General features: G+C 37.9%; 1 protein-coding gene and 1 non-coding gene across 2 annotated transcripts in view; both read right to left on the minus strand.

Moving 5' to 3' along the window:
* LOC100585593 (POTE ankyrin domain family member A-like) overlaps positions 1-24,184 on the minus strand; it is a 59,963-nt gene that overhangs the window by 27,391 nt on the left and 8,388 nt on the right. Inside the window, 5 exon segments of the mRNA XM_030795535.1 lie at positions 12,505-12,571; positions 12,574-12,670; positions 13,706-13,750; positions 15,175-15,245; positions 20,520-20,590. Of these exon segments, the coding sequence (XP_030651395.1) occupies positions 12,505-12,571; positions 12,574-12,670; positions 13,706-13,750; positions 15,175-15,245; positions 20,520-20,590 (351 nt within the window).
* LOC115830775 lies at positions 22,002-22,104 on the minus strand. Its single transcript, XR_004026314.1, has one exon. It is a non-coding gene; the product is annotated as a U6 spliceosomal RNA (small nuclear RNA).

Below are 24,184 nucleotides of genomic sequence, written 5' to 3' on the forward strand. Positions count from 1 at the left end.
TTCCAAGTCTTTGCTATTGTGAATAGTGCCGCAATAAACATACGTGTGCATGTGTCTTTATAGCAGCATGATTTATACTCCTTTCAGTATATACCCAGTAATGGGATGGCTGGATCAAATGGTATTTCTAGTTCTAGATCCCTGAGGAATCGCCACACTGACTTCCACAATGGTTGAACTAGTTTACAGTCCCACCAACAGTGTAAAAGTGTTCCTATTTCTCCACATCCTCTCCAGCACCTGTTGTTTCCTGAGTTTTTAATGATGGCCGTTCTAACTGGTGTGAGATGGTATCTCATTGTGGTTTTGATTTGCATTTCTCTGATGGCCAGTGATGATGAGCATTTTTTCATGTGTTTTTTGGCTGCATAAATGTCTTCTTTTGAGAAGTGTCTGTTCATGTCCTTTGCCCACTTTTTGATGGGGTTGTTTGTTTTTTTCTTGTAAATTTGTTTGAGTTCATTGTAGATTCTGGATATTAGCCCTTTGTCAGATGAGTAGGTTGCAAAAATGTTCTCCCATTCTGTAGGTTGCCTGTTCATTCTGATGGTAGTTTCTTTTGCTGTGCAGAAGCTCTTTAGTTTAATTAGATCCCATTTGTCAATTTTGGCTTTTGTTGCCATTGCTTTTGGTATTTTAGATATGAAGTCCTTGCCCACGCCTATGTCCTGAATGGTATTGCCTAGGATTTCTTGTAGGATTTTAATGGTTTTAGGTCTAACATTTAAGTCTTTAATCCATCTTGAATTAATTTTTGTATAAGGTGTAAGGAAGGGATCCATTTTCAGCTTTCTACATATGGCTAGCCAGTTTTCCCAGCACCATTTATTAAATAGGGAATCCGTTCCCCACTTCTTGTTTTTGTCAGGTTTGTCAAAGATCAGATAGTTGTAGATATGTGGCATCATTTCTGAGGGCTCTGTTCTGTTCCATTGATCTATGTCTCTGTTGTGGTACCACTACCATGCTGTTTTGGTTACTGTAGCCTTGTAGTATAGTTTGAAGTCAGGTAGCGTGATGCCTCCAGCTTTGTTCTTTTGGCTTAGGATTGACTTGGCGATGTGGGCTCTTTTTTGGTTCCATATGAACTTTAAAGTAGTTTTTTCCAATTCTGTGAAGAAAGTCATTGGTAGCTTGATGGGGATGGCATTGAATCTATAAGTTACCTTGGGCAGTATGGCCATTTTCACAATATTGATTCTTCCAACCCATGAGCATGGAATGTTCTTCCATTTGTTTGTATCCTCTTTTATTTCATTGAGCAGTGGTTTGTAGTTCTCCTTGAAGAGGTCCTTCACATCCCTTGTAAGTTGGATTCCTAGGTATTTTATTCTCTTTGAAGCAATTGGGAATTGGAGTTCACTCATGATTTGGCTCTCTGTTTGTCTATGATTGGTGTACAAGAATGCTTGTGAATTTTGTACATTGATTTTGTATCCTGACACTTTGCTGAAGTTGCTAATCAGCTTAAGGAGATTTTGGGCTGAGGCAATGGGGTTTTCTAGATATACAATCATGTCATCTGCAAACATGGACAATTTGACTTCCTTTTTCCTAATTGAATACCCTTTATTTCCTTCTCCTGCCTGATTGCTCTGGCCAGAACTTCCAGCACTATGGTGAATAGGAGCAGTGAGAGGGGGCATCCCTGTCTTGTGCCAGTTTTCAGAGGGAATGCTTCCAGCTTTTGCCCATTCAGTATGATATTGGCTGTGGGTTTGTCATAGATAGCTCTTATTATTTTGAGATATGTCCCATCAATACCTAATTTATTGAGAGTTTTTAGCAGGAAGGTTGTTGAGTTTTGTCAAAGGCCTTTTCTGCATCTATTGATATAATCATGTGGTTTTTGTCTTTGGTTCTGTTTATATACTGGATTACATTTATTGACTTGCGTATGTTGAACCAGCCTTGCATCCCAGGGATGAAGCCCACTTGATCATGGTGCATAAGCTTTTTGATGTGCTGCTGGATTCGGTTTGCCAGTATTTTATGGAGGATTTTTGCATCAGTGTTCATCAAAGATATTGATCTGAAATTCTCTTTTTTGGTTATGTCTCTTCCAGGCTTTGGTATCAGAACAATGCTGGCTTCATAAAATGTGTTAGGGAGGATTCCCTCTTTTTCTATCGATTGGAATAGTTTCAGAAGGAATGGTACCAGTTCCTCCTTGTACCTCTGGTAGAATTCGGCTGTGAATCCATCTGGTCCTGGACTCTTTTTGGTTGGTAAGCTATTGATTATTGCCACAATTTCAGAACCTGTTATTGGTCTATTCAGAGATTCAACTTCTTCCTGGTTTAGTCTTGGGAGGGTATATTTGTCGAGGAATTTATCCATTTCTTCTAGATTTTCTAGTTTATTTGCATAGAGGTGTTTGTAGTATTCTCTGATGGTAGATTGTATTTCTGTGGGATCGGTGGTGATAACCCCTTTTTCATTTTTTATTGCATCTATTTGATTCTTCTCTGTTTTCTTCTTTATTAGTCTTGCTAGCGGTCTATCAATTTTGTTGATCTTTTCAAAAAACCAGCTCCTGGATTCATTAATTTTTTGAAAGGTTTTTTGTGTCTCTATTTCCTTCAGTTCTGCTCTGATTTTAGTTATTTCTAGCCTTCTGCTAGCTTTTGAATGTGTTTGCTCTTGCTTTTCTAGTTCTTTTAATTGTGATGTTAGGGTGTCAATTTTGGATCTTTCCTGCTTTCTCCTGTGGGCATTTAGTGCTATAAAATTCACTCTAAACACTGCTTTGAACGTGTCCCAGAGATTCTGGTATGTTGTGTCTCTGTTCTCGTTGGTTTCAAAGAACATCTTTATTTCTGCCTTCATTTCATTATGTACCCAATAGTCATTCAGGAGCAGGTTGTTCAGTTTCCATGTAGTTGAGCAGTTTTGAGTGAGTTTCTTAATCCTGGGTTCTAGTTTGATTGCACTGTGTTCTGAGAGACAGTTTGTTATAATTTCTGTTCTTTTACATTTGCTGAGGAGAGCTTTACTTCCAACTATGTGGTCAATTTTGGAATAGGTGTGGTGTGGTGCTGATAAAAATGTATATTCTGTTGATTTGGGGTGGAGAGTTCTGTAGATGTCTATTAGGTCCACTTTGTGCAGAGCTGAGTTCAATTCCTGGATATCCTTGTTAACTTTCTGTCTCCTTGATCTGTCTAATGTTGACAGTGGGGTGTTACAATCTCCCATTATTATTGTGTGGAAGTTTAAGTCCCTTTGTAGGTCACTCAGGACTTGCTTTATGAATCTGGGTGCTCCTGTGTTGGGTGCATATATATTTAGGATAGTTAGCTCTTCTTGTTGAATTGATCCCTTTACCATTATGTAATGGCCTTCTTTGTCTCTTTTGATATTTGTTGGTTTAAAGCCTATTTTATCGGAGACTAGGATTGCAATCCCCTCCTTTTTTTGTTTTCCATTTGCTTGATAGATCTTCCTCCATCCCTGTATTTTGAGTCTACATGTGTCTCTGCACGTGAGATGGGTTTCCTGCATACAGCACACTGATGGGTCCTGACTCCTTATCCAGTTTGCCAGTCTTTGTCTTTTAATTGGAGCATTTAGCCCATTTACATTTAATGTTAATATTGTTATGTGTGAATCTGATCCTGTCATTATGATGTTAGTTGGTTATTTTGCTCATTAGTTGATGCAGTTTCTTCCAAGCCTCGATGGTCTTTACAATTTGGCAAGTTTTTGCGGTGGCTGGTACTGGTTGTTCCTTTCCATGTTTAGTGCTTCCTTCAGGAGCCCTTTTAGGGCAGGCCTGGTGGTGACAAAATCACTCAGCATTTGCTTGTCTGTAAAGTATTTTATTTCTCCTTCACTTATGAAGCTCAGTTTGGCTGGATATGAATTTCTGGGTTGAAAATTCTTTTCTTTAAGAATGTTGAATATCGGCCCCCACTCTCTTCTGGGTTGTAGAGTTTCTGTTGAGAGATCAGCTGTTGGTCTGATGGACTTCCCTTTGTGGGTAACCCGACCTTTCTCGTTGGCCTCCCTTAACATTTTTTCCTTCATTTCAACTTTGGTGAATCTGACAATTATGTGTCTTGGAGTTGCTCTTCTTGAGGAGTATCTTTGTGGCATTCTCTGTATTTCCCGAATCTGAATGTTGGCCTGCCTTGCTAGATTGGGGAAGTTTTCCTGGATAATATCTTGCAGAGTTTTTCCAACTTGGTTCCATTCTCCCCGTGATTTTCAGGTACACCAATCAGACGTAGGTTTGGTCTTTTCACATAGTCCCAAATTTCTTGGAGGCTTTGTTCATTTCTTTCTATTCTTTTTTCTCTAAACTTCCCTTCTCACTTCATTTCATTCATTTCATCTTCCATCACTGATACCCTTTCTTCCAGTTGATCGCATCTGCTACTGAGGCTTCTGCAATCTTCACGTAGTTCTCGAAACTTGGCTTTCAGCTCCATCAGCTCCTTTAAGCCCTTCTCTCCATTGGTTATTCTAGTTATCTATTCTTCTAATTTTTTTTCAAAGTTTTTAACTTCTTTGCTATTGTTTTGAATTTCCTCTCGTAGCTCAGAGTAGTTTGATCGTCTGAAGCCTTCTTCTCTCAACTCGTCAAAGTCATCCTCCATCCAGCTTTGTTCCGTTGCTGGTGAGGAACTGCATTCCTTTGGAGGAGGAGAAGTGCTCTGCTTTTTAGAGTTTCCAGTTTTTCTGCTCTGTTTTTTCCCCATCTTTGTGGTTTTATCTACTTTTGGTCTTTGATGATGGTGATGTACAGATGGGTTTTTGGTGTGGATGTCCTGTCTGTTTGTTAGTTTTCCTTCTACCAGACAGGCCCCTCAGCTGCAGGTCTGTTGGAGTTTACTAGAGGTCCACTCCAGACCCTGTTGGCTGGGTGTCAGCAGCGGTGGCTGCAGAACAGCGGATTTTCGTGAGACCACAAATTCAGCTGTCTGATAGTTCCTCTGGAAGTTTTGTCTCAGAGGAGTACCCGGCTGAGTTGTCAGTCTGTCCCTACTTGGGGGGTGCCTCCCAGTTAGGCTGCTCAGGGGTGAGGGACCCACTTTAGGAGGCAGTCTGTCCGTTCTCAGATCTCTAGCTGCGTGCTGGGAGAACCACTACTCTCTTCAAAGCTGTCAGTCAGACAGGGACATTTCAGTCTGTGGAGGTTCCTACTGACTTTTTGTTTGTCTGTGCCCTGCTTCCAGAGGTGGAGCCTACAGAGGCAGGCAGGCCTCCTTGAGCTGTGGTGGGCTCCACCCAGTTCGAGCTTCCTGGCTGCTTTGTTTACCTAAGCAAGCCTGGGCAATGGCGGGCGCCCCTCCCCCAGCCTCGCTGCCACCTTGCAGCTTGACCTCAGACTGCTGTGCTAGCAATCAGCGAGACTCCGTGGGCATAGGACCCTCCAAGCCAGGTGCGGGACACAATCTCCTAGTGTGCCGTTTTCCAGGCCCGTTGGAAAAGCGCAGTATGAGGGTGGGACTGACCCGATATTCCAGGTGCCGTCTGTTACCCCTTTCTTTGACTAGGAAAGGGAACTCCCTGACCCCTTGCGCTTCCCAAGTGAGGCAATGCCTTGCCCTGCTTCAGCACGTGCACACTGCGCTTCACTGACTGTCCTGCACCCATTGTTTGGCACTCCCTAGTGAGATGAAACCGGTACCTCAAACAGAAATGCAGAAATAACCCATCTTCTGTGTCGCTCAGGCTGGGAGCTGTAGACCAGAGCTGTTCCTATTCGGCCATCTTGGCTCCACCTCCTGTTTCTATTATTCACCATAATAATGTTTACCTTCAAATGAAGTTTTGAAAATAGCTGTGGCACATATAATGTGAAAGATTAAGTCAGGAAAATGTCCTGAGAAAGAGTGTATTAGTCCACTTTCACACTGCTAAAAAGAAATACTGAAGACTGGGTGATTCATAAAGGCTAAGCTGCACCTTGGCCCCTTTTAGCCACAGCTGGACCTGAAGCAGCTGGACACAGGGCACCAAGTCCTGAGGCTGCACACAGTAGCAGGGCCCTGGGCCCCACCCATGAAACCATTTGTTCCTTCTAGGCCTCTGGGCCTATGATGGGAGTGGCTGCCATGAATATCTCCGACATGCCCTGGAGATACTTTCCCCAGGCCAGCTTGCATTCCTCCCCAGAAAATGGGCTGTTTTTCTTTTCTACCCCATGGTCAGGCTACAAATTTTCCAAATTTATGCTCTGCTTCCTTTTTAACATAAGTTCCAACTTAAAACCATCTCTTTGTGAATGCATAAAGCTGAATGCTTTCAGAATCAACCAGGTCACCACTTGGAATGCTTTGCCGCTTAGAAATTTCTTCCACCAGGTACCTGAAATCATCTCTCTCAAGTTTGAAGTTTCACAGATTTCTAGGGCAGGGGCAAAATGTTGTGAGTCTCTTTGCTAAAACATAGTAAGAGTCACCTTTGTTCCAGTTCCCAAAAGCCCCTTATCTCTAAGACCACCTCAGCCTGGACTTCATCGTCCCTATCACTATCAACATTTTGGTAAAAAAAAACAAAACAAAACAAAAAAAAAACCATTCAACAAGTCTGTAGGAAGTTCCAAACTTTCCCTCATCTTCCTGTCTTCTTTTGAGCACTCCAAACTGTTACAACCTCTTTCTGTTACTCAGTTCCAAGGTTGCTTCCACATTTTCAGGTTATCTTTATAGCAGTATCCAACTATCCCTGGTACCAATTATTTGTATTAGTCTGTTTTCACACTGCTATAAAGAAATACCTGAGACTGGGTAATTCACAAAGGAAAGAGGCTTAATTGATTCACAGTTACACATAGCTGAGGAGGCCTCAGGAAATGTACAATCATGGTGGAAGGGGAAGGGGAAGCAGGGACCTTCTTCACAACGTAGCAGCAGAGAGATAAGTGAAGGGGAAAGAGCCCCTTATGAAACCATCACCTCTTGTGAGAACTTACTATCACGAGAACAGCATGGGGAAACTGACCCCATGATCCAATCACCTCCCGCCAGGTCTTTCCCTTAACACCTGGAAATTACCATTGGACATGAGATTTGGGTGGGGACACAAAGCAAAACTATATTGGGGGGTATCCTTAGAAATATCTAATTTCTAAATTTCATTATTTATATTTCAAAAATAGCAATTTTTGATTAGTTACGATTTTGTTGGAAAATAAAATGATCTGGTAAATTTTCATTTAGCCTAATATTTAGTCAAAATATAAAAAGCTGGATTTGCCAGCAGAAAATTGTAATTACTTTTTAATGAGGTAAACATGCATAAGAATATTACTGTTATTGTACAGAGAAGAAAGTGAACAAAAATGGGAATTTAAAAAGAGAGAATATCGGTACCATATACATACATGAACTGACAAAGAGACTAAAATCTCCCACTGGAAATTATTTTAGGACTTGAGTAAAATCTTCTAAAAATACCAAAAACAGAAACAAAACACTTGTTTTTAAGATATAAATTATACAGAGAACTCTTCTGGTTAAGACAAGATTATATATCAAAAAAAGAAGATCTTCCTGAGAGCTTTCATTAACCAATTCATCTTGACCAAAACTTTAAAATTAAGTCTACAATTCTGGAATATAAAATAGTTTCATTTTGAACACAGTTAATGGAAGGCAACTTTTAAATAGAAAATTTCTGGAAGTTGACTCAAACTCAGGAAAGAACTGACCTGTAGCCATGGTAACAAGAAGCCACCCAAAGGTTCATAATCCCTTGGAAAGAATTTGTAAGTCCATTAAATTTGCCACTCAAAATTTTTTAGATAAAATACCAGTAAAACTTGCAATTCCTCTGACTCATTTTACCATAATTACAATTATCATGATTACCAGTAAAAGAATAAGTAGTGAATAACCACAACATTGGGCTTTTCTCCCTAACTGAAGGAATATTAATATAAAAAATGTAGCTCATTATAAAGAGCCAAAAGAACAAAAAATGCATATAATTACCAGGCAAAATTGTTAGAATGAACCATGTCAAACATTTTCTAAGTGAGAATCAATCAAACAATATACCCAGGATAAACTCCATTCACTCATTTAATAAGTATTTACGGCCAGGCACAGTGCCTCACGCCTGTAATCCCAGCACTTTGGGAGGCAGAGGCAGGCGGATCACAAGGTCAGGAGATTGAGACCATTCTGGGAAACATGGTGAAACCCCATCTCTACTAAAAATACAAAATAATTAGCCAGGCGTGCAGTAAGCTGAGACTGTGCCACTGCACTCCAGCCTGGGCGACAGAGTGAGACTCTGTCTCAAAAAAATAAAAAAGTATTTACTAGGTAGCTACATCCAATACGTTAGGCCTTCTTCTAGGCAGTGAGGATATGGTAGTGAACAATAAAAATCCTATTCATGAGAATGAGATAAACACACAACAACAATAGATAAGGCAAAATATACAGTATGTTAGAGGAGAAAAACTAAAGCAGGAAATGAAATCTTTATGTGTTTAAGGGGAAGAGTGGTGGGAAAGTTCAGATGGCCAGAAAAGTCCCTGCTGAGAAAGGGTATTTTAATTAAAGAACTGAAGGAATGGAAAGAGTAAGCAGGGAGGATATCTGGGGAAAAAGCATCGCAGACAAAAAGAACTGCCAAGTACAGAGGTGTGCCTGGAGTCTTTAAGCAATAGGGATAGATAAGGAAAAGCAAGAAGTTCAGTGTGGTTGAAGCAGAGCAAAGGAGATAAGAAATAGAAGTTTAAGTGGGAGGGATAATCTGCCAGATGATGTACTATCTTTTAGTTATTAGGAGGAAATTTGACACATACTCAGAGTGAAATGGGAGGCAATCAGAAGGGCTGAGGCAGAGGAATGACACGAGTTAATTTGTTTTCAATACATCCACTGAGTTAAGAATTGATTTAAAGGGATTTTTTTTAAACCAGGACTATCAATTACCAGTCTATGACACTTATCTAGACTACAGACGATGGTCGCTCAGATGTACAACATATGACTGGCTTCTGGATATATTCTTCAAGTATACCTCATAAGATATACTGATAGATTAGATGTGAGGCATCAGAGAGAGAGAAAGATGAGTCAAGAATGACACCGAGGTTTTTGGCAGAGCAAATGGAAGAGTTGCCATTTACCAAAGTAGGAAAGACTACATGAGGTGTAGATTTCAGGAGGGACATCAGTAGCCCAATTTTGGGCTGACAAGTGTGTGCCACCCAGTAGCTAACCAAAGAGAGATATCAAGTAGGCAGGTTGATATAGAAATCTGGAATTAAGGAGAGAGAACTGAGCTGGAGACATACATTTGGAAATCACTAGCATATATACAGTAGAAAAAGTCACAAGGGGCCAGCGGCAGTGGCTCACACCTGTAATCTCAGCACTTTGGGAGGCCGAGGTGAGTGGATCACCTGAGATCAGGAGTTTGAGACCAGCCTCGCCAACATGGGGGAAACCCTGTCTCTACTAAAAATACAAAAATTAGCCAGGTACGGTGGCATGTGCCTGTAATTCCAGCTACTCAGGAGGCTGAAGCAGAATTGCTTGAACCCAGGAGGTGGAGGTTGCAGTGAGCTGAGATCGTGCCACTGAACTCCAGTCTCAGCGACAGAGTGAGAATCTGTCTCAAAATAAAAAGAAAGGAAAGAAAGAAAGAGCCATGAGAAATAAGATTTAGGACTGAGACCTGGGAAACAACAATGTGCAAAAGGTGAAAGATGAGGAGGAGCAAGCAAAACAGACCATGATGAACAGAGTAGAAAGACAGGATGAAAAGCCTGAGGGAGTGAAGTCCTGAAAGCCAAGCGAAGACGCTGTTAGGGAGAAGATGTCCTCCATCAGGTCAAATATTGCTGACAAATTAAATAAAATGAGGTGTAAGAAAAAAAGCCTAGATTTATTACAGAAAAAATTAGTGATAACCTTGAGAAAAACAATTTTGGCGGAGTGCTGAATTTGAAGACTACTGGCATGAGATCAAGAGTGAATGGAAAGAAAATTTGAGTTCGTGAGTGTAGACAGTTCTTTTAAGGACATCACACTTAGGAGTCATGACTCTGAATGAAATAATTTTCTTCCACAGTCATGAATAGCGATAGATAAGACATAGTAGTTTTCAAATTTTATGTAAATGGTGCAGTTTTCAAATTTTATATAATTATATATTTTAAAGGTATAAAAGTTATACAACATGGCATTTAAAAATGCCAGACCAACATGTTACATTCTTAAAATTATAGAACTAAAAGCCCCCTTGAACATTTCTAGATTACATAAGCTCATTATCATTTTGTTCATGCTTATAAATAAAGACTAATACTAAAAGTTTCAAGGGAAGTATTTCTTGCTTCATAAAAACCAGCCAATTCTAGGACAGTTGATACTCATCAATATACAAAGTAATTTGATCACAGTAAAATGCTGAGTTCTATTAACAGAAACAGGAAAAATGCAGAAAATAATCTTATTTTATAAATGAAATTTTTAAAATTATATGAAGTATAATTAGATGAATTATATGAATATAAAACTTATATGAAGTCACTGTTGAAAACTATGGTGAGGTGAATACAGAAATATATTTTTTTCAAAGGAAGAATAATGTCATGCATGCAAGGCACTTTTACAAATAAAAGTCACTGCATTAGCAGCACCTTCCTTTTAGCACAAGAGTCAGCAAATCAGCACTTGTGGGCCAAATCCAGCCTACTGCCTGTTTTTGTAAATAAAGTACCTTGGAACACAGCCATGCTTATTCACTTTCTAGTCCATACAGTCAATTACCTAGGTGTGATGTTGCACACCTGTGGTCCCAGCTAGTAGAGAGGCTGGGGTGGGAGGATCACTAGAGCCCAAAAAGTCGAGGGTGCAGAGAGCCATGATCATACAACTGTACTCCAGCCTGGGCAACAGAGCCAGACCCTGTCTCAAAAGAATAAATATACATAGTCCACAAAGCCTAAAATATTTACTAACTGGCTCTTTGCAGAAAAAGCTGGCCAACTCCTGGTTTAGTAGATCAAAGATCCTTTGATGCATTTCAACAAGTTTTACCCAATATACTGAAATGTTTATATGAAATATAGATCCCCATGTGCAATCCCTTGGCAATATTCAGATTGAGGTTCCAATATTTCAGCACTCAGGCACTGACAACCAAAATTTAATAACTAGCAATCTTGTTGCTAACAAGTTACAGTGTCAACATAGCATGTAGCTTCCATTTGCAACATAGCAGATATTACAAGAATTCTAACAAAATTGTCTTAAGATATGTCATCAAACTAAATGTTTTAAATACATGTTTATTGTGAAATAATCAGTACACTCTGGATCTAACCTCATTTTTTAAAAAATGGTTGCATACTGGATGGGCACGGTGGCTCATGCCTGTAATCCCAGAACTTTAAGAGGCCAAGGTGGGCAGATTACCTGAGGTCAGGAGTTCAAGACCAGCCTGGCCAACATGGTGAAACCCCATCTCTACCAAAAATACAAAAATTAGCTGGGCATGGTGGCACACACCTGTAATCCCAGCTACTCGGGAGGCTGAGGCAGGAGAATTGCCTAAGCCCGGGAGGCAGAGGTTGCAGTGAACCAAGATCGTGCCACTGCACTCTAGCCTGGCCAACAGAATGAGACTGTCTCAAAAAAAAAAAAAGGTTGCATACTACATTATTTTCTGGGTATGAAAATTGAGTTATTTCCTATTGATAAGGACTTAGAGTAACTCCAGCTTGTTGATATAATAATGCTATAATAAATGTCCTTATACATAAGCATATATGTAACATAAGTACATATGTATATAAATGTATATAATGTATATAAATGTATATAAATATGTATATACATATATACACAAATATCCTTAACATACATATATTATATATCCTTACTATATGTGTGTGTGTGAATATGCTACTAAATTAACACTCAAAATATATTTACCAACAGTGTATGAGACTGTCTTTTTCAATAAGACCATTTCCTTTACAGTAACACAGATGGAGCTGGTGGCCATTATCCTAAGCAAACTAACGCAGGAACAGAAAATCCAATGCCATATATTTTTACTCATTAGTGGAAACTAAACAATGAGAACTCATGAACACAAAGAGAAGAACAAGACACCGGGGCCTACTTGAGGGTGGAGGGCAGCAGGAGGCAGAGCACCAAAAAACTACCTATCCGGTATTTTGCTTATTATCTGGCTGATGAAATAATCTGTAGCCCAAATCTCCATGATACAGTTTACCTATATAACAAACCTGCACATGTACCCTTGAAGTTAAAATTAAAGTTCACTAAAAAGAAAAGAAAATGCCTTTTCCCTCACATTTGCCAATACTGGTTATTTTTCAAATAAATTAATGACTGGAAAAAATGGTAACACATTGTTTGCTGATTTTCATTCTTCTGATTACCAGACAAGGCTGAATATCCTAGTAAAAGTATAAAATTTGTTCATCATGAATATTAGCCCAAATTAGGATTAGTTTGAATGCACATAGTTATCTCCTGTTAAATGTTGCCATAGGCTTACCTATGATATTCTTCATTCTCTGTGCTAGGAAATTGCTGATTTTCAGGTTTTCTGCTCTTTCTTTTTGAATTAATCCATCATCACCATTGCCAGCAGTGGCACCATCAGTCAGGTTTTCTGATATTCCCACGTTATTACTTCTGTGCCTCTGCATTTCTTCTTCAACCTTGTGTGGAAGTTTGATATTAAGGATGGTTACTGCTTTATTGAATAAAAAGAACCTTTTAATTGATTTTATCACTTGACTCAGTTTGTTACTTGAGTCATTAAAAATATTTCACACTTAAATTTAATCATATATACAGAACTGTTACCATATAATTTTAAGATGCAATTATTATATCATTAGTATGTCATTGAAATTTTTGCAAAGTTTGCTTCATTTCTGTTTGAATGAATAAAACAATTTTCAAAAATTTCAAAAAGGGACCTCCTTCATTTTGTGCTTTTATTCCCAACCACTTTTCAGAATCTAATATAAATATTCACCCCATCTGACTTGTGGGAACACATAAAAAGACAAAGATGAAAATGTGTATTCTTCCATCTTTACCACCTGGATTTTCCATTAAACAATCAGATTCAGAGGATGAGACACTGTGGGGCTTCAGGAATAGAAAAGAAGATTGCCCTTTTCCGCACTAAGATATTCTTCTCCCCCGCTGCCTTTGATCATTCTATTTTCATTTGGCTCCTGGGATATCAAAAACATAAAGGTGCTCACTGCAACATGGGAACCAAAGTTTGCCACAACACAAGGAGGAAAATAAAACTGCTGAGGTGCTAGCGTGGAATTCCAGAAAATGAGATGCTCCCCAAATTTCACATTCAATAGCCATAAAATTTTCTAGCTGGAGGATATACAAAATAAGAAATTATCTTCTTTAGCCACATTATCCATTGATAATCAGACTAAAACCAAGAAAGATAAAATGATTGATCAAAAGCTCCTAAAGTGGCATTACCTAGCATTTTATGGCACCATTCAGGATTATTCTGTAATGATGAAGAATATCTCTAGGGTTTGTCTCTAAAACTCAATGTACGGAACTTAAGCGTTCTGAGTTAAATATTAAATTTTTCGTTGATGATTTATGCTACTTACATGATAGAATCATACATGCCTAAACTTACTACACTTTGTTAAACAACATAATGTAAAAATCTAATTCAACAGAAACATTTGAATATAAAGGTATACCTCTCTATCACAATCCTTATTTATGTCTGGTTCTTGAGACATTTTCTGCAGATGCAAAAACAGAAGGTTAATTTGCTTGCTGTATTTCTCAGATGTCTGCTCTTTTGGAGTACATGCTTTTAAAATAATCTTACTCTTAAGTAATCAAGTATGGACAATGAAAAATGAGAAAATAATTAAAATTAAAATTAAAATTTACCTGCTAAAGTAAATAAATAATTAAAATTAAGAATTAACTTTTTAATCTATGTTAAGCTACTGCCACATCACTGGCTTCTGACTAACACTTGAAAAATAATTTATCTTAGCCAAAAGGAGAAGACAAACATGAACCAGGAAACTTAACTGTGTCACCATTTGTTTGGATTAAACTTAATTCATTATGTGTTAAATCTACCAAAAATGAATTAGCAGATGATTTGTAGTGTTGCAAAGGCTTCCTCACTTGAAAAGATTTTACTTCACCATACCCTAACTAGTGAGTCCCTACAGTGCATTTAAGTGCTTTTTTAAAAGATTACTAACTGGAGTGTAGACACACTAAATTATTAGGAGCTGAAATCAACATCAAACAGAAAGAAATGCAAATTCTTAAATTTTAATTTAAATTATATACTGTAATATGATAGTGTTATGTATCTAGACTATCTGCTTAAGTCCAGTTCTAATATATTCCAATGTGTACTAATGACAGTGGATAAAAATTTTTAAATAGTATGTACTGATTTTCTGCAATTGAAATAAGTTAGAATGTTACTATGTTTGTACACTAACATCAAAGGTCCCATTCTGCAAAATATGTTTCTTGTAATAGGCAGTTGGGTTGCTTTTATGATCTGGTTCATTCCCTGAACAGAAACCCCAAGGTCAATGTCAGACCACAAGGCAGAATGCATCTTTAACCTTGCCATCAGTGACTGACAAAATGAAACTGCAGATTTTCAATCACTGGCCATGATTACTTCTTTACCATGAATCCAGCTCAGGGACCAACACTGTTACACTGTTCATAATTTCAATTGCTTAATAATATTATCCAATAATTGACGTTACTTTCTTTACCATGTTAAGGTGTTGTAAAAATAAAAGAACAAAGTTCTGGAATTTTTTTTTTTGCCTCTCTTCCAAAGGGAAAGATTAGCTATAAGCTAATCAAGAAAGCAGGTAAGAATATTTTAAATAAGAATATTTTAAATTTAATAGTGGGTTATAATGTTTAAGTTAAATAGCAAATATTAAATTAGAATCTATTGATTCTTCTGTTAATAAGGTTGCTAAATTTATTAAAGTAAACTTTAAGAATCTATTAAAGATTCTTTAAAAAATAATATATTAAAAGATTCTTTAAGAAAAAGAATCTATGATTCTCAAAGCCTAGTCTGAAAGGTAAGTTTATTTGGACTATCTAATATTATTAAAATAAAGAAAACAACATTAAACCAGAAATCTACATTTAAAATTTTACATGCCTCATGCTGGCTATTTTCACTTCCGTTAAGCTTCTGTGGCTCTTCCTCTGATGTCAGCTTTAAATCTTGTTCTGAAGAGAAATCCATACATTCAATTAAAATGAAACACTTAGAACAATTAAAAACTATTGCCTTTATAAAAATACATGTAAGACATTTCATTTTATTTCATAAATTGAGCATTTAAATGAAGCTTAATCTTTCATGAAATAGTTACTTAAGAAATAATTCTCCAAAACTTCAACAAACCACTTGGGGAGACACCAGACGTCACCAGATTGAAGACATACAAACATGTCAAACATTCACTCACAAATTCATCCACCAAACATAAATGAACAAAACCACCAGAAACACAACTTTAAAATACAGTAGAAACATATAAGGTAACACAGTATATTGTTCTCCACTTCCTAATAGTACCTTATAAATGATTTCCAAAATCACTGCTGATACCTTTATTAGTGTACAATGTCTTCCTAATATCTAAAATGTTTCCCTCCACTATTCTGACAATTTTTTTCATCTTTTAAAACAATCTTATGTGAAGTCTTTCTTGACTCTACATGTCTTTCCCCAGATAAACAGGTACCTCTTTCTTTGTACTTTACTGATTTTTCTTCTGCATCTTTACCACCTGAACTGTAAATTATTGTTCCACATGTCTGTCCCCTCTGCTCCAAGACTGTAGGGGACAGTCTTGCACATCACCTTTGTATAAACAGTCTTTATTTTACTCAGCAATGTTTTATTGAGTCCTGCTACATACATACCAGGCATTAGGGTTTAAAAAGAATGAAAATAAAGCATGTCAGGGATGGCTTTTCTAGAAATCATGCCCAAGCAGAGACTTAAATATTAAGGCTAGCCAGATTAAAAGGGGTAGGGGGCAGGAAAGGGTGGCAGTATGCCAGGAAGCAACAAGATAGGGAGTAAGGCCTGCAAGAGTGAATGTGTATTTGCCTACAATAGAAGGATGAGTGAGTAGCGCTTTACCAGCAGTTCAGTAATGCCAGAGAAAGGGCACACAGGGAAAAGGGCTAAAGACGGAGGCTGGGGCAGAAGCCAGATTATGAAAGCCTTATGTGTAATTTTAAGATGCTTGGACACTAATATTCAAGAATGGTCTCTGGTTCTATCTGCATTAGATATAAATCACTTTAAATGCCAAAACCAATATTCCTAGTGAACCATTATTCATTAACACAAGGTAATAGATAGCTCATGTGGACACAGCTGGGATGATACTATGTAGAAAACTCTCAATAATTGTTATGAACACTTGGAAAGTCAATTCTATAATAAAGTCATAGAAACTATAAGAAGTCACTTAATATTTGGTTTGAGAAGGTGCTTTCTAAAGTTATAGTGCATATAAATATAACTAATAGTTGTGAATTCAGAGCTGTGAAAATATAGCAAAGAAACCACATTGTGTTTGAGTCAGCAATCTTTAGATTTCTATATAGTTTTCCCATCTAGTCCCTAAATTCTAAATATAATCCTGGTACTCACTCTCAAATTTACTTTAAATACTAGCCTATACAAAAAATGCTCTATTACTTTTGTTATTTTTGTGTTGCTTTTGTTAAAGGAAGAACACAAAAATGCCCTGCTAAAAGGGATTCTGTTTGGTTGCAGGCTGCAAGAGAGGAGGAAACACAAAGCACATTTTGCCAGAAAATGATTTTTTAGAAGTCAGAATATAACATGAAGTCAAGCAGAGGTACTCTAGAACTGAATTTGCTGTGCTTCTTTAATACGTTCCTTTCTCTCTTTGTTTTCTGGCAGCTGTGACTCACGCAGGTCATGGAGAGTACCATTCCCTAAGGAAAACACAACTCCAATATACATCTTTATCTATTAAGTTCATCTGTCCCAATTCTGTGGATGCTGACTGACTTTCAGTTATTGATGGTGATACACATGGACATTTATCATCAACTTTCAGATTATTGAATCTTTGACAATTCTTATTACTGAGAGACAAACTAGTAGGATGCCAGCTATAAATGCTGATTATCCAATTACCTACTCAAAATATAAGAATATCCCATTAAACATGCACAGAAAAAAAAAGTAGTCATTCCTGCTGACCTGCTGCTCTTTGCTGTTCTGTATTCACCGGAAAATTTCCTACTCCTCCCTCATGTCCAGGTTAAATGCTAGTGTACACCTGGAAACCTGTGAATCATCTGAGATTTCTCTCTATCCCCCAAACCTTTTTCATTCAATCATCACTAAATCATATTGACTATACCTCCCTTCTTCCTCTGCTTTATATTCTCACTGCCACTGGGAACATAAACACTTACCAAATGGCTTTTGTTTTAAAAAAAAACCCGCCAACTATTAATGTTATTTCTTACATGAAAAAACTTAAGCCAAACAAATGAAAAAGGCATAACACCAAAAAAGGCCAACATTTTAAAATGAATAACTGAGATGCCTAACTTTATTTATTTCACCATAGATGGGTGAAAACCTTAAATACATTGATACTAGTCCAAGGATGTATGACAAGGAAACTACAGCTGACTACTGCAAAAGCTTCCTTTGTCTCCTGGTTTCTTTACATGGTTACCTTCCATCAACCTCTATGAGGGGTCACAAACTATAGGCCACAGGCCAAATCCAGTCTGTATTACGGTTTTTTAAACAAAATTTTATTGGATCTCAGTCATGCCTATTTGCTTACATATTATCCATATTTGCTTTCTCACTATGACAGCAGGGTTAAGTAGATATGATAGAGACCACATAGTCTAAAATATTTCCCACATGGTCCTTTACAGAAAAAGTTTGACAACCCCTATTTTCCACCATAGCCAGAATGCCTTAACACTCCAATTTAATCTCCTGACTCCCCTGCTCAAATTTCTCCAATGAGTCTCTGCATCAACCATTGCTGGCTCCCTACCAATAGCCATTACTAATTCTTTCTTGCAGAAGAAACACAAATCTATTGGGATACTTATTATACCAATATTCCTCCCCAGCTTCAGAAAGAGAAACGATTATTCTAAGCTAATCACATAATTACATTTGCTTTCCCAGTAGGGGGATGGGCACGTGGTGTGACCCAGCCAATGAAATGTTACAGGAAGTCCACTGCATACTTCTAAGTTTTCTCCCTATTTAAAGAAACACGTGAAGAAAAGCAGCCCTTGCAACGTTGTGTTCTGAGAACAAGATGTTTGGAGCTGTTGCAGATTAGCCAGCTATGAAAGAAGATATGAAGAAGACACTGCCAACAGCACAGCTGAAAGAGGGACAAGTGGGATTCTAGGATATCACTGAACAATCAAAACAACTCTAGTTCCTACTGTTTTAACCACTCCTCATCTAGTATTTGCAGTCCAAAGCATTCTACCTGGTAAATTTCCCATGGCCCACGGGATAAGAGCTACTCATTTCTATAGTATTAAAAATTCTATCATAAACTTGCCTTAGCTTAGTATTCACCTCATTGCCAACCTCTCATATCTCACACTTTTTGTACTAGCAAAAGTGAACTGCTCATAAACCCTGAAAAGTTCACTCAAGCATCTTGTCTTTTGCAGTTGCTGCTCTTCCTCCCATACAGGCAACCTCATTAGATGTTCCTTCTGCCAAACACACAATCTCCTTACCTGTTCCTTCTGCCAAACATCATTCTTCTGCTACTTTACCTAGAAAAAATCTACTCACTCTGCATGCTTACCTTAAATCCTACCTACTTTTTTTTAAAGCCTTCATTCCTAATCACATATGTCTGGCACATAATCAATATAAAACCATAAATATAAACTTCCAGTGGGCATCTAGCACACAGTAAGCTCTGAATAAAGTAGCAAAATAATAAAAATGACAATGATAGCAACAAACTCCTGTCTGTATTTTTAACTGTGTTCTGTAGCATTAAAAAAATGCTTAGTATCTAAGATATTTGACAGCTATTTGTTAAGTAGATAGGTGAAAACATAAATAAAAATGTTTCCTTGTAAATTCTACTGAAAAAGCACAGAAATGAAATAGACACAGCTCTGTTCTATTATGAGCACCTTAAAGATCAAAACTACATCTATTCCATCTTTGTCTCCTGCAATGTACAAAACCTAACTTACAGAAGCTCTTTGATAAACATATGGCTAGGCCGGGCACAGTGGCTCAAGCCTGTAATCCCAGCACTTTGGGAGGCCAAAGCAGACGGATCACGAGGTCAGGAGATCGAGACCATCCTGGCTAACATGGTGAAACCCCGTCTCTACTAAAAAATATAAAAAAAATTAGCCGGGCATGGTGGCGGGCACCTGTAGTCCCAGCTACTCGGGAGGCTGAGGCAAGAGAATGGTGTAAACCCGGGAGGTAGAGCTTGAAATGAGCCGAGATCGCGCCACTGCACTCCAGCCTGGGGGACAGAGCAAGACGCCGTCTCAAAAAAAAAAAAAGATAAACATATGATTAAATTAAAGGTGTCCTCACACAGTTTGAATTGTACAATATACTAGATGTCCACATCCAGGTAGCATACTAGCATTTTTGTTATGGTGAAACATTTTTGTACTTTTATTATAATCTGCTGAGCTTAGAGTTGGGCAATTTGTATATTTATTAGGACAATCTTTTGGCAAATGGTAGCAGAGCATCTTGTTTTAACAAAATTAGTGTTATCATGACAATTAACCAGCAGGTAGAAGAATACATCTTGTTCCAACAAAGTAAATATTATCTCTTTGAATTTCAAATTAAAAGGAATAAAGTCAGTAACAGTGGGACCTTGCTGGTACAAGCATATGTAATATGACCTGTGTTTCATTGATCATGATCAAAACTTCCTTACTTTTACTTTTTATCTATGGTAGGACCACCCAGAGCAGGCATCCACAACTCCCAGGCCACAGACTGGTACCAGTCCATGGCCTTTTTGGAACCATGCCAACACCTAAGCTCCGCCTCCTGTCAGATCAGTGGTAGCATTAGATACTCATGGGAGCATGAACCCTGTTGTTAACTGCCCATGCAAGGGATCTAGGTTGTGTGCTTCTTACGAGATCTAATGCCTGATGGTCTGTCACTGTCTCCCTTTGCCCCCAGATGGGACCATTTAGTTGCAGGAAAACAAACTCAGAGATTCCACTCATTCTACATTATGGTAAGTTGTATAATTATTTCATTATATATTACAATGTAATCATAATATAAAGTAGCACAATAAATGCAATGTGCTTGAATAATTCTGAAACCATCCACACCTTCCCCTAGTCCAAGGAAAAACTGTCTTTCACAAAACTGATCCCTGGTGCCAAAAAAGCAAAAAGGTTGGGGACAATTGACCTAAAGTAACTCACTATAAGAAGTCTTACTTGGATTGCTGTTTTCAGAACAGTTTTTTGGCATCTGTTTTTCTTTAGAGTCAGAAAGTAATTGGCAAATTCTATGTATAAAAATGTAATAAATAAAATTATTTTAATACTGACATAAAAATACTTACCAAATGAAAAGTTCTTAGAGTATTTCAAACCATATCAGAATATCAGAAAACAATATTATCCCATCCAGTTATGTGTACATCCTATAAACTTTTCATTAAGCTTCTAATTAAAATAGACAAAAAGTAAGGTGAAATACTCATAAATTGAGGGCACTATGACTCAGTAAATTAATTTGCATTAGCTTGACATAATAGAAAGTCCCAACTCTGAAGAAGTTCTAGCTCCATAATGAACAGCTATTTCTTCTTGGAAAATTTACTTCTCTTAGGCTCAATGTCTTCTTCTACAAAGTGAGGACTTTGCTGCCTTATTTCACTAAGCTATAAAGATTTAACAAGATAAATTTTTTAAATGCTCACAGAAATAGTAAAGCAATGGAATAATCTGTTCCTAAACTTTATGACTGAAATTACCTTCGAATCCCAAATAAAACCCAATGTGTAGCTAGGCGCAGTGGCTCACGCCTGTAATCCCAGCACTTTTGGAGGCCAAGTCAGGCAGATCACGAGGTCAAGAGATCAAGACCATCGTGGCCAACATGGTGAATCCCCGTCTCTACTAAAAATACAAGAAATTAGGTGGGCATGGTGGCACATGCCTGTAGACCCAGCCGCTTGGGAGGCTGAGCCAGGAGAATAGCCTGAACCTGGGAGGCAGAGGTTGTAGTGTGCCAAGATCGTGCCACTGCACTCCAGCCTGGCAAAAGAGCAAGACTCAGTCTAAAAACCCAAAGAGTATTTTGTTCATAGGTCCTAATATGCAAATGTTGTAGCTTTCAGGAAATGTTATTGTCTTAATTTTGTTTATTTAGTTGTCCCACTCTTTATGGCTTATAATTCAGAGCATCTCAACTATTTCAGAGTTTATAATTAAATTTATTCATAAATATCTCATTAAAGTAGATAACATGATTGTCCACTATTATGGAGTTTATCAATCACAACAAGGGCAGAAAAACCAATGGATGGATGTCAAGACCTGGCTTGGACCAATGATCCTTCTCTACAGACTCACACTCTGAACCAGCAGATGTTTGTTAGGATAATGCTTCATATCCATGTTCATCTCCAGGTGACATGGGAGACCAAAAGCCTACTTTTATTTGTTTTAGGTTCCATGAAGAAGTTGCAAATTCACATTCTCTAATTTTTGAGATACATACTAACAATATATTTTGCACACAACACTCTACACATTATTCAGCTCTGGGGACATCTCATAGGCCACCTTACATGAATATTTTTGTAGCAAAAATCACAATTTCAATATTTAGATGGCACATATTTTGCTTTGATTCATGCTGTTTCCTGAGAGTTAGTGAGCAAAGGGTCAAATGACCTTCCAGTGATTGTGCAAAATATGGAATGCTTCAAAAATTTGCGCTGCCTCCCTATGCAGGGGCCATGCTAATTTTCTCTGTATTGTTCCAATTTTAGGATATGTGCAGCGGAAGCACGCACAAAGCCCTACTTTTACACATGGACAGTGATGAGTCATGAACAAGATTTGGCTCTAAGTCTAACTAACGTACTTGAGATCTCGAGAATTAGCTTCAATGGCTTCCTGTGAGGTAGAATTTGAAAATATTTTTAAATCTTGAGGAAGAGATGCAAGTAGCTTGGGAGATTTTCATTATCATGGAAAACAGATCACTCAAGGGGCCAACCACAACTGGGTGCCCACTGCTCTAGGGAAGGTTAACATGGGGCTTTCTACTGTCTAAGGTACTGTACAGGATATAAAGGTGCCTCAGGGTACATATCTGGTAGCAAAGAAGAAACAAACACTGATCTCTTTCTGCCACATTATTTGAACCTCTCTGACAGCTTAGAACAAGCCCAACTAGTATCTGCTAGAGAAAAGACCAACACAGGACTCAAAAGATCTCTTAACATGAAGTTCTCAGTTAAGTCTAGGATAAGATGTGGGTTCCACATCAGGTTTTGAATGTGGGGGGAATTGAATAACTGATGGTAGGAAGGAAAAGGTATTATTCTGTAAACTGATAGATACTCCCAATAATATTCATTTTAATTGTCCCAATCACAGAGATAAAAGTCAAATTAGGCCAGGCATGGTGTCACACCTGTAATCCTAGCATTTTGAGAGGCTGAGGTGGAATTGCTTGAGCCCAGGAGTTCAAGACCAGCCTGGAAAACATGGCAAAAACCCCATCTCTACTAAAAAAAAAGAAAAAAAAATCTTTAAGCCAAAGGAAACTTGGGGTTCAAATAAATAGGTATTGCTCATTTTTTCAATACTTAGATTTATAGAATATATGTAAATCAGATATTTCCAAAGATAAATATTAGAATTTGAAACTATTATAAATTTTCTTTTTTAATGAATTTGTGAAACTATTCGTGGATTTTTTTTCAACTTTTACACTCAGGGGTATACATGCAGGATGTATAGGTTTGTTACATAGGTAAATGTGTGCCAAGGGGGTTGGTTGTACAAATTATTTCATCACCCAGGTATTAAGCCGAGTACCCATTAGTTATATTTCCTGCTTCTCTCCCTCCTCCCTGCAGTAGGCCCCAGTGTGTGTTGCTCCTCTCTAGGTATCAATGTATTCTCATCATTTAGCTCCCCCTTATAAGTGAGAACATGCAGGATTTGGTTTTCTGTTCCTGAGTTAGTTTGCTAAGGAAAATGGCCTCCAACACCATCCATGTCCATGCAAAGGCTATGGGCTCTCATTCTTTTTTATAGCTGCATAGTATTACATAGTGTTTATGCATCACATTTTAGTTCTTAAAAGTACTAAAACAGTCTTTATCCAAGACTGTTGTAAATTTTCAAAAGGGCAGTTAAAGGTTATTTTTTTACTATTCTCTACCTTCAGAAATGCTTTTGTTTGAAAGGAGGGAGGAAAACCTTCAGCTGAGATTAAGTCCTATTACTCCAATTTTAAATCTCCCACCTTGCTCAGGCTGGGCAGGCATACATGAAGTTTTCAAAGACGGAAGGATACTGTGAGATAGTAGACTATGCCTGCCACATTATGCTAGCTGGCTTACGTTTGATGAATAAATGGATTGAAAGAATGGGTAAACACAGCTGGGGAGTTCAATTTATTTATTTATTTTTTCTCATTCAACACTTTTTGTTTGTTTGTTTTTTTATTATACTTTAGGTTTTAGGGTACATGAGCACAATGTGCAGGTTTGTTACATATGTATCCATGTGCCTTGTTGGTTTGCTGCACCCATTAACTCGTCATTTAGCATTAGGTATATCTCCTAATGCTGTCCCTCCCCCCTCCCCCCAACCCACAACAGTCTCAGGAGTGTGATGTTCCCCTTCCTGTGTCCATGAGTTCTCACTGTTCAATTCCCACCTATGAGTGAGAACATGTGGTGTTTGGTTTTTTGTCCTTGCGATAGTTTACTGAGAATGATGGTTTCCAGTTTCATCCATGTCCCTACAAAGGACATGAACTCATCATTTTTTATGGCTGCATAGTATTCCATGGTGTATATGTGCCACATTTTCTTAATCCAGTCTATCGTTGTTGGACATTTGGGTTGGTT

The sequence above is a fragment of the Nomascus leucogenys genome, chromosome 16 (genome assembly GCF_006542625.1).
Source record: "Nomascus leucogenys isolate Asia chromosome 16, Asia_NLE_v1, whole genome shotgun sequence".
In the NCBI taxonomy this organism is placed as follows: Eukaryota; Metazoa; Chordata; class Mammalia; order Primates; family Hylobatidae; genus Nomascus; species Nomascus leucogenys.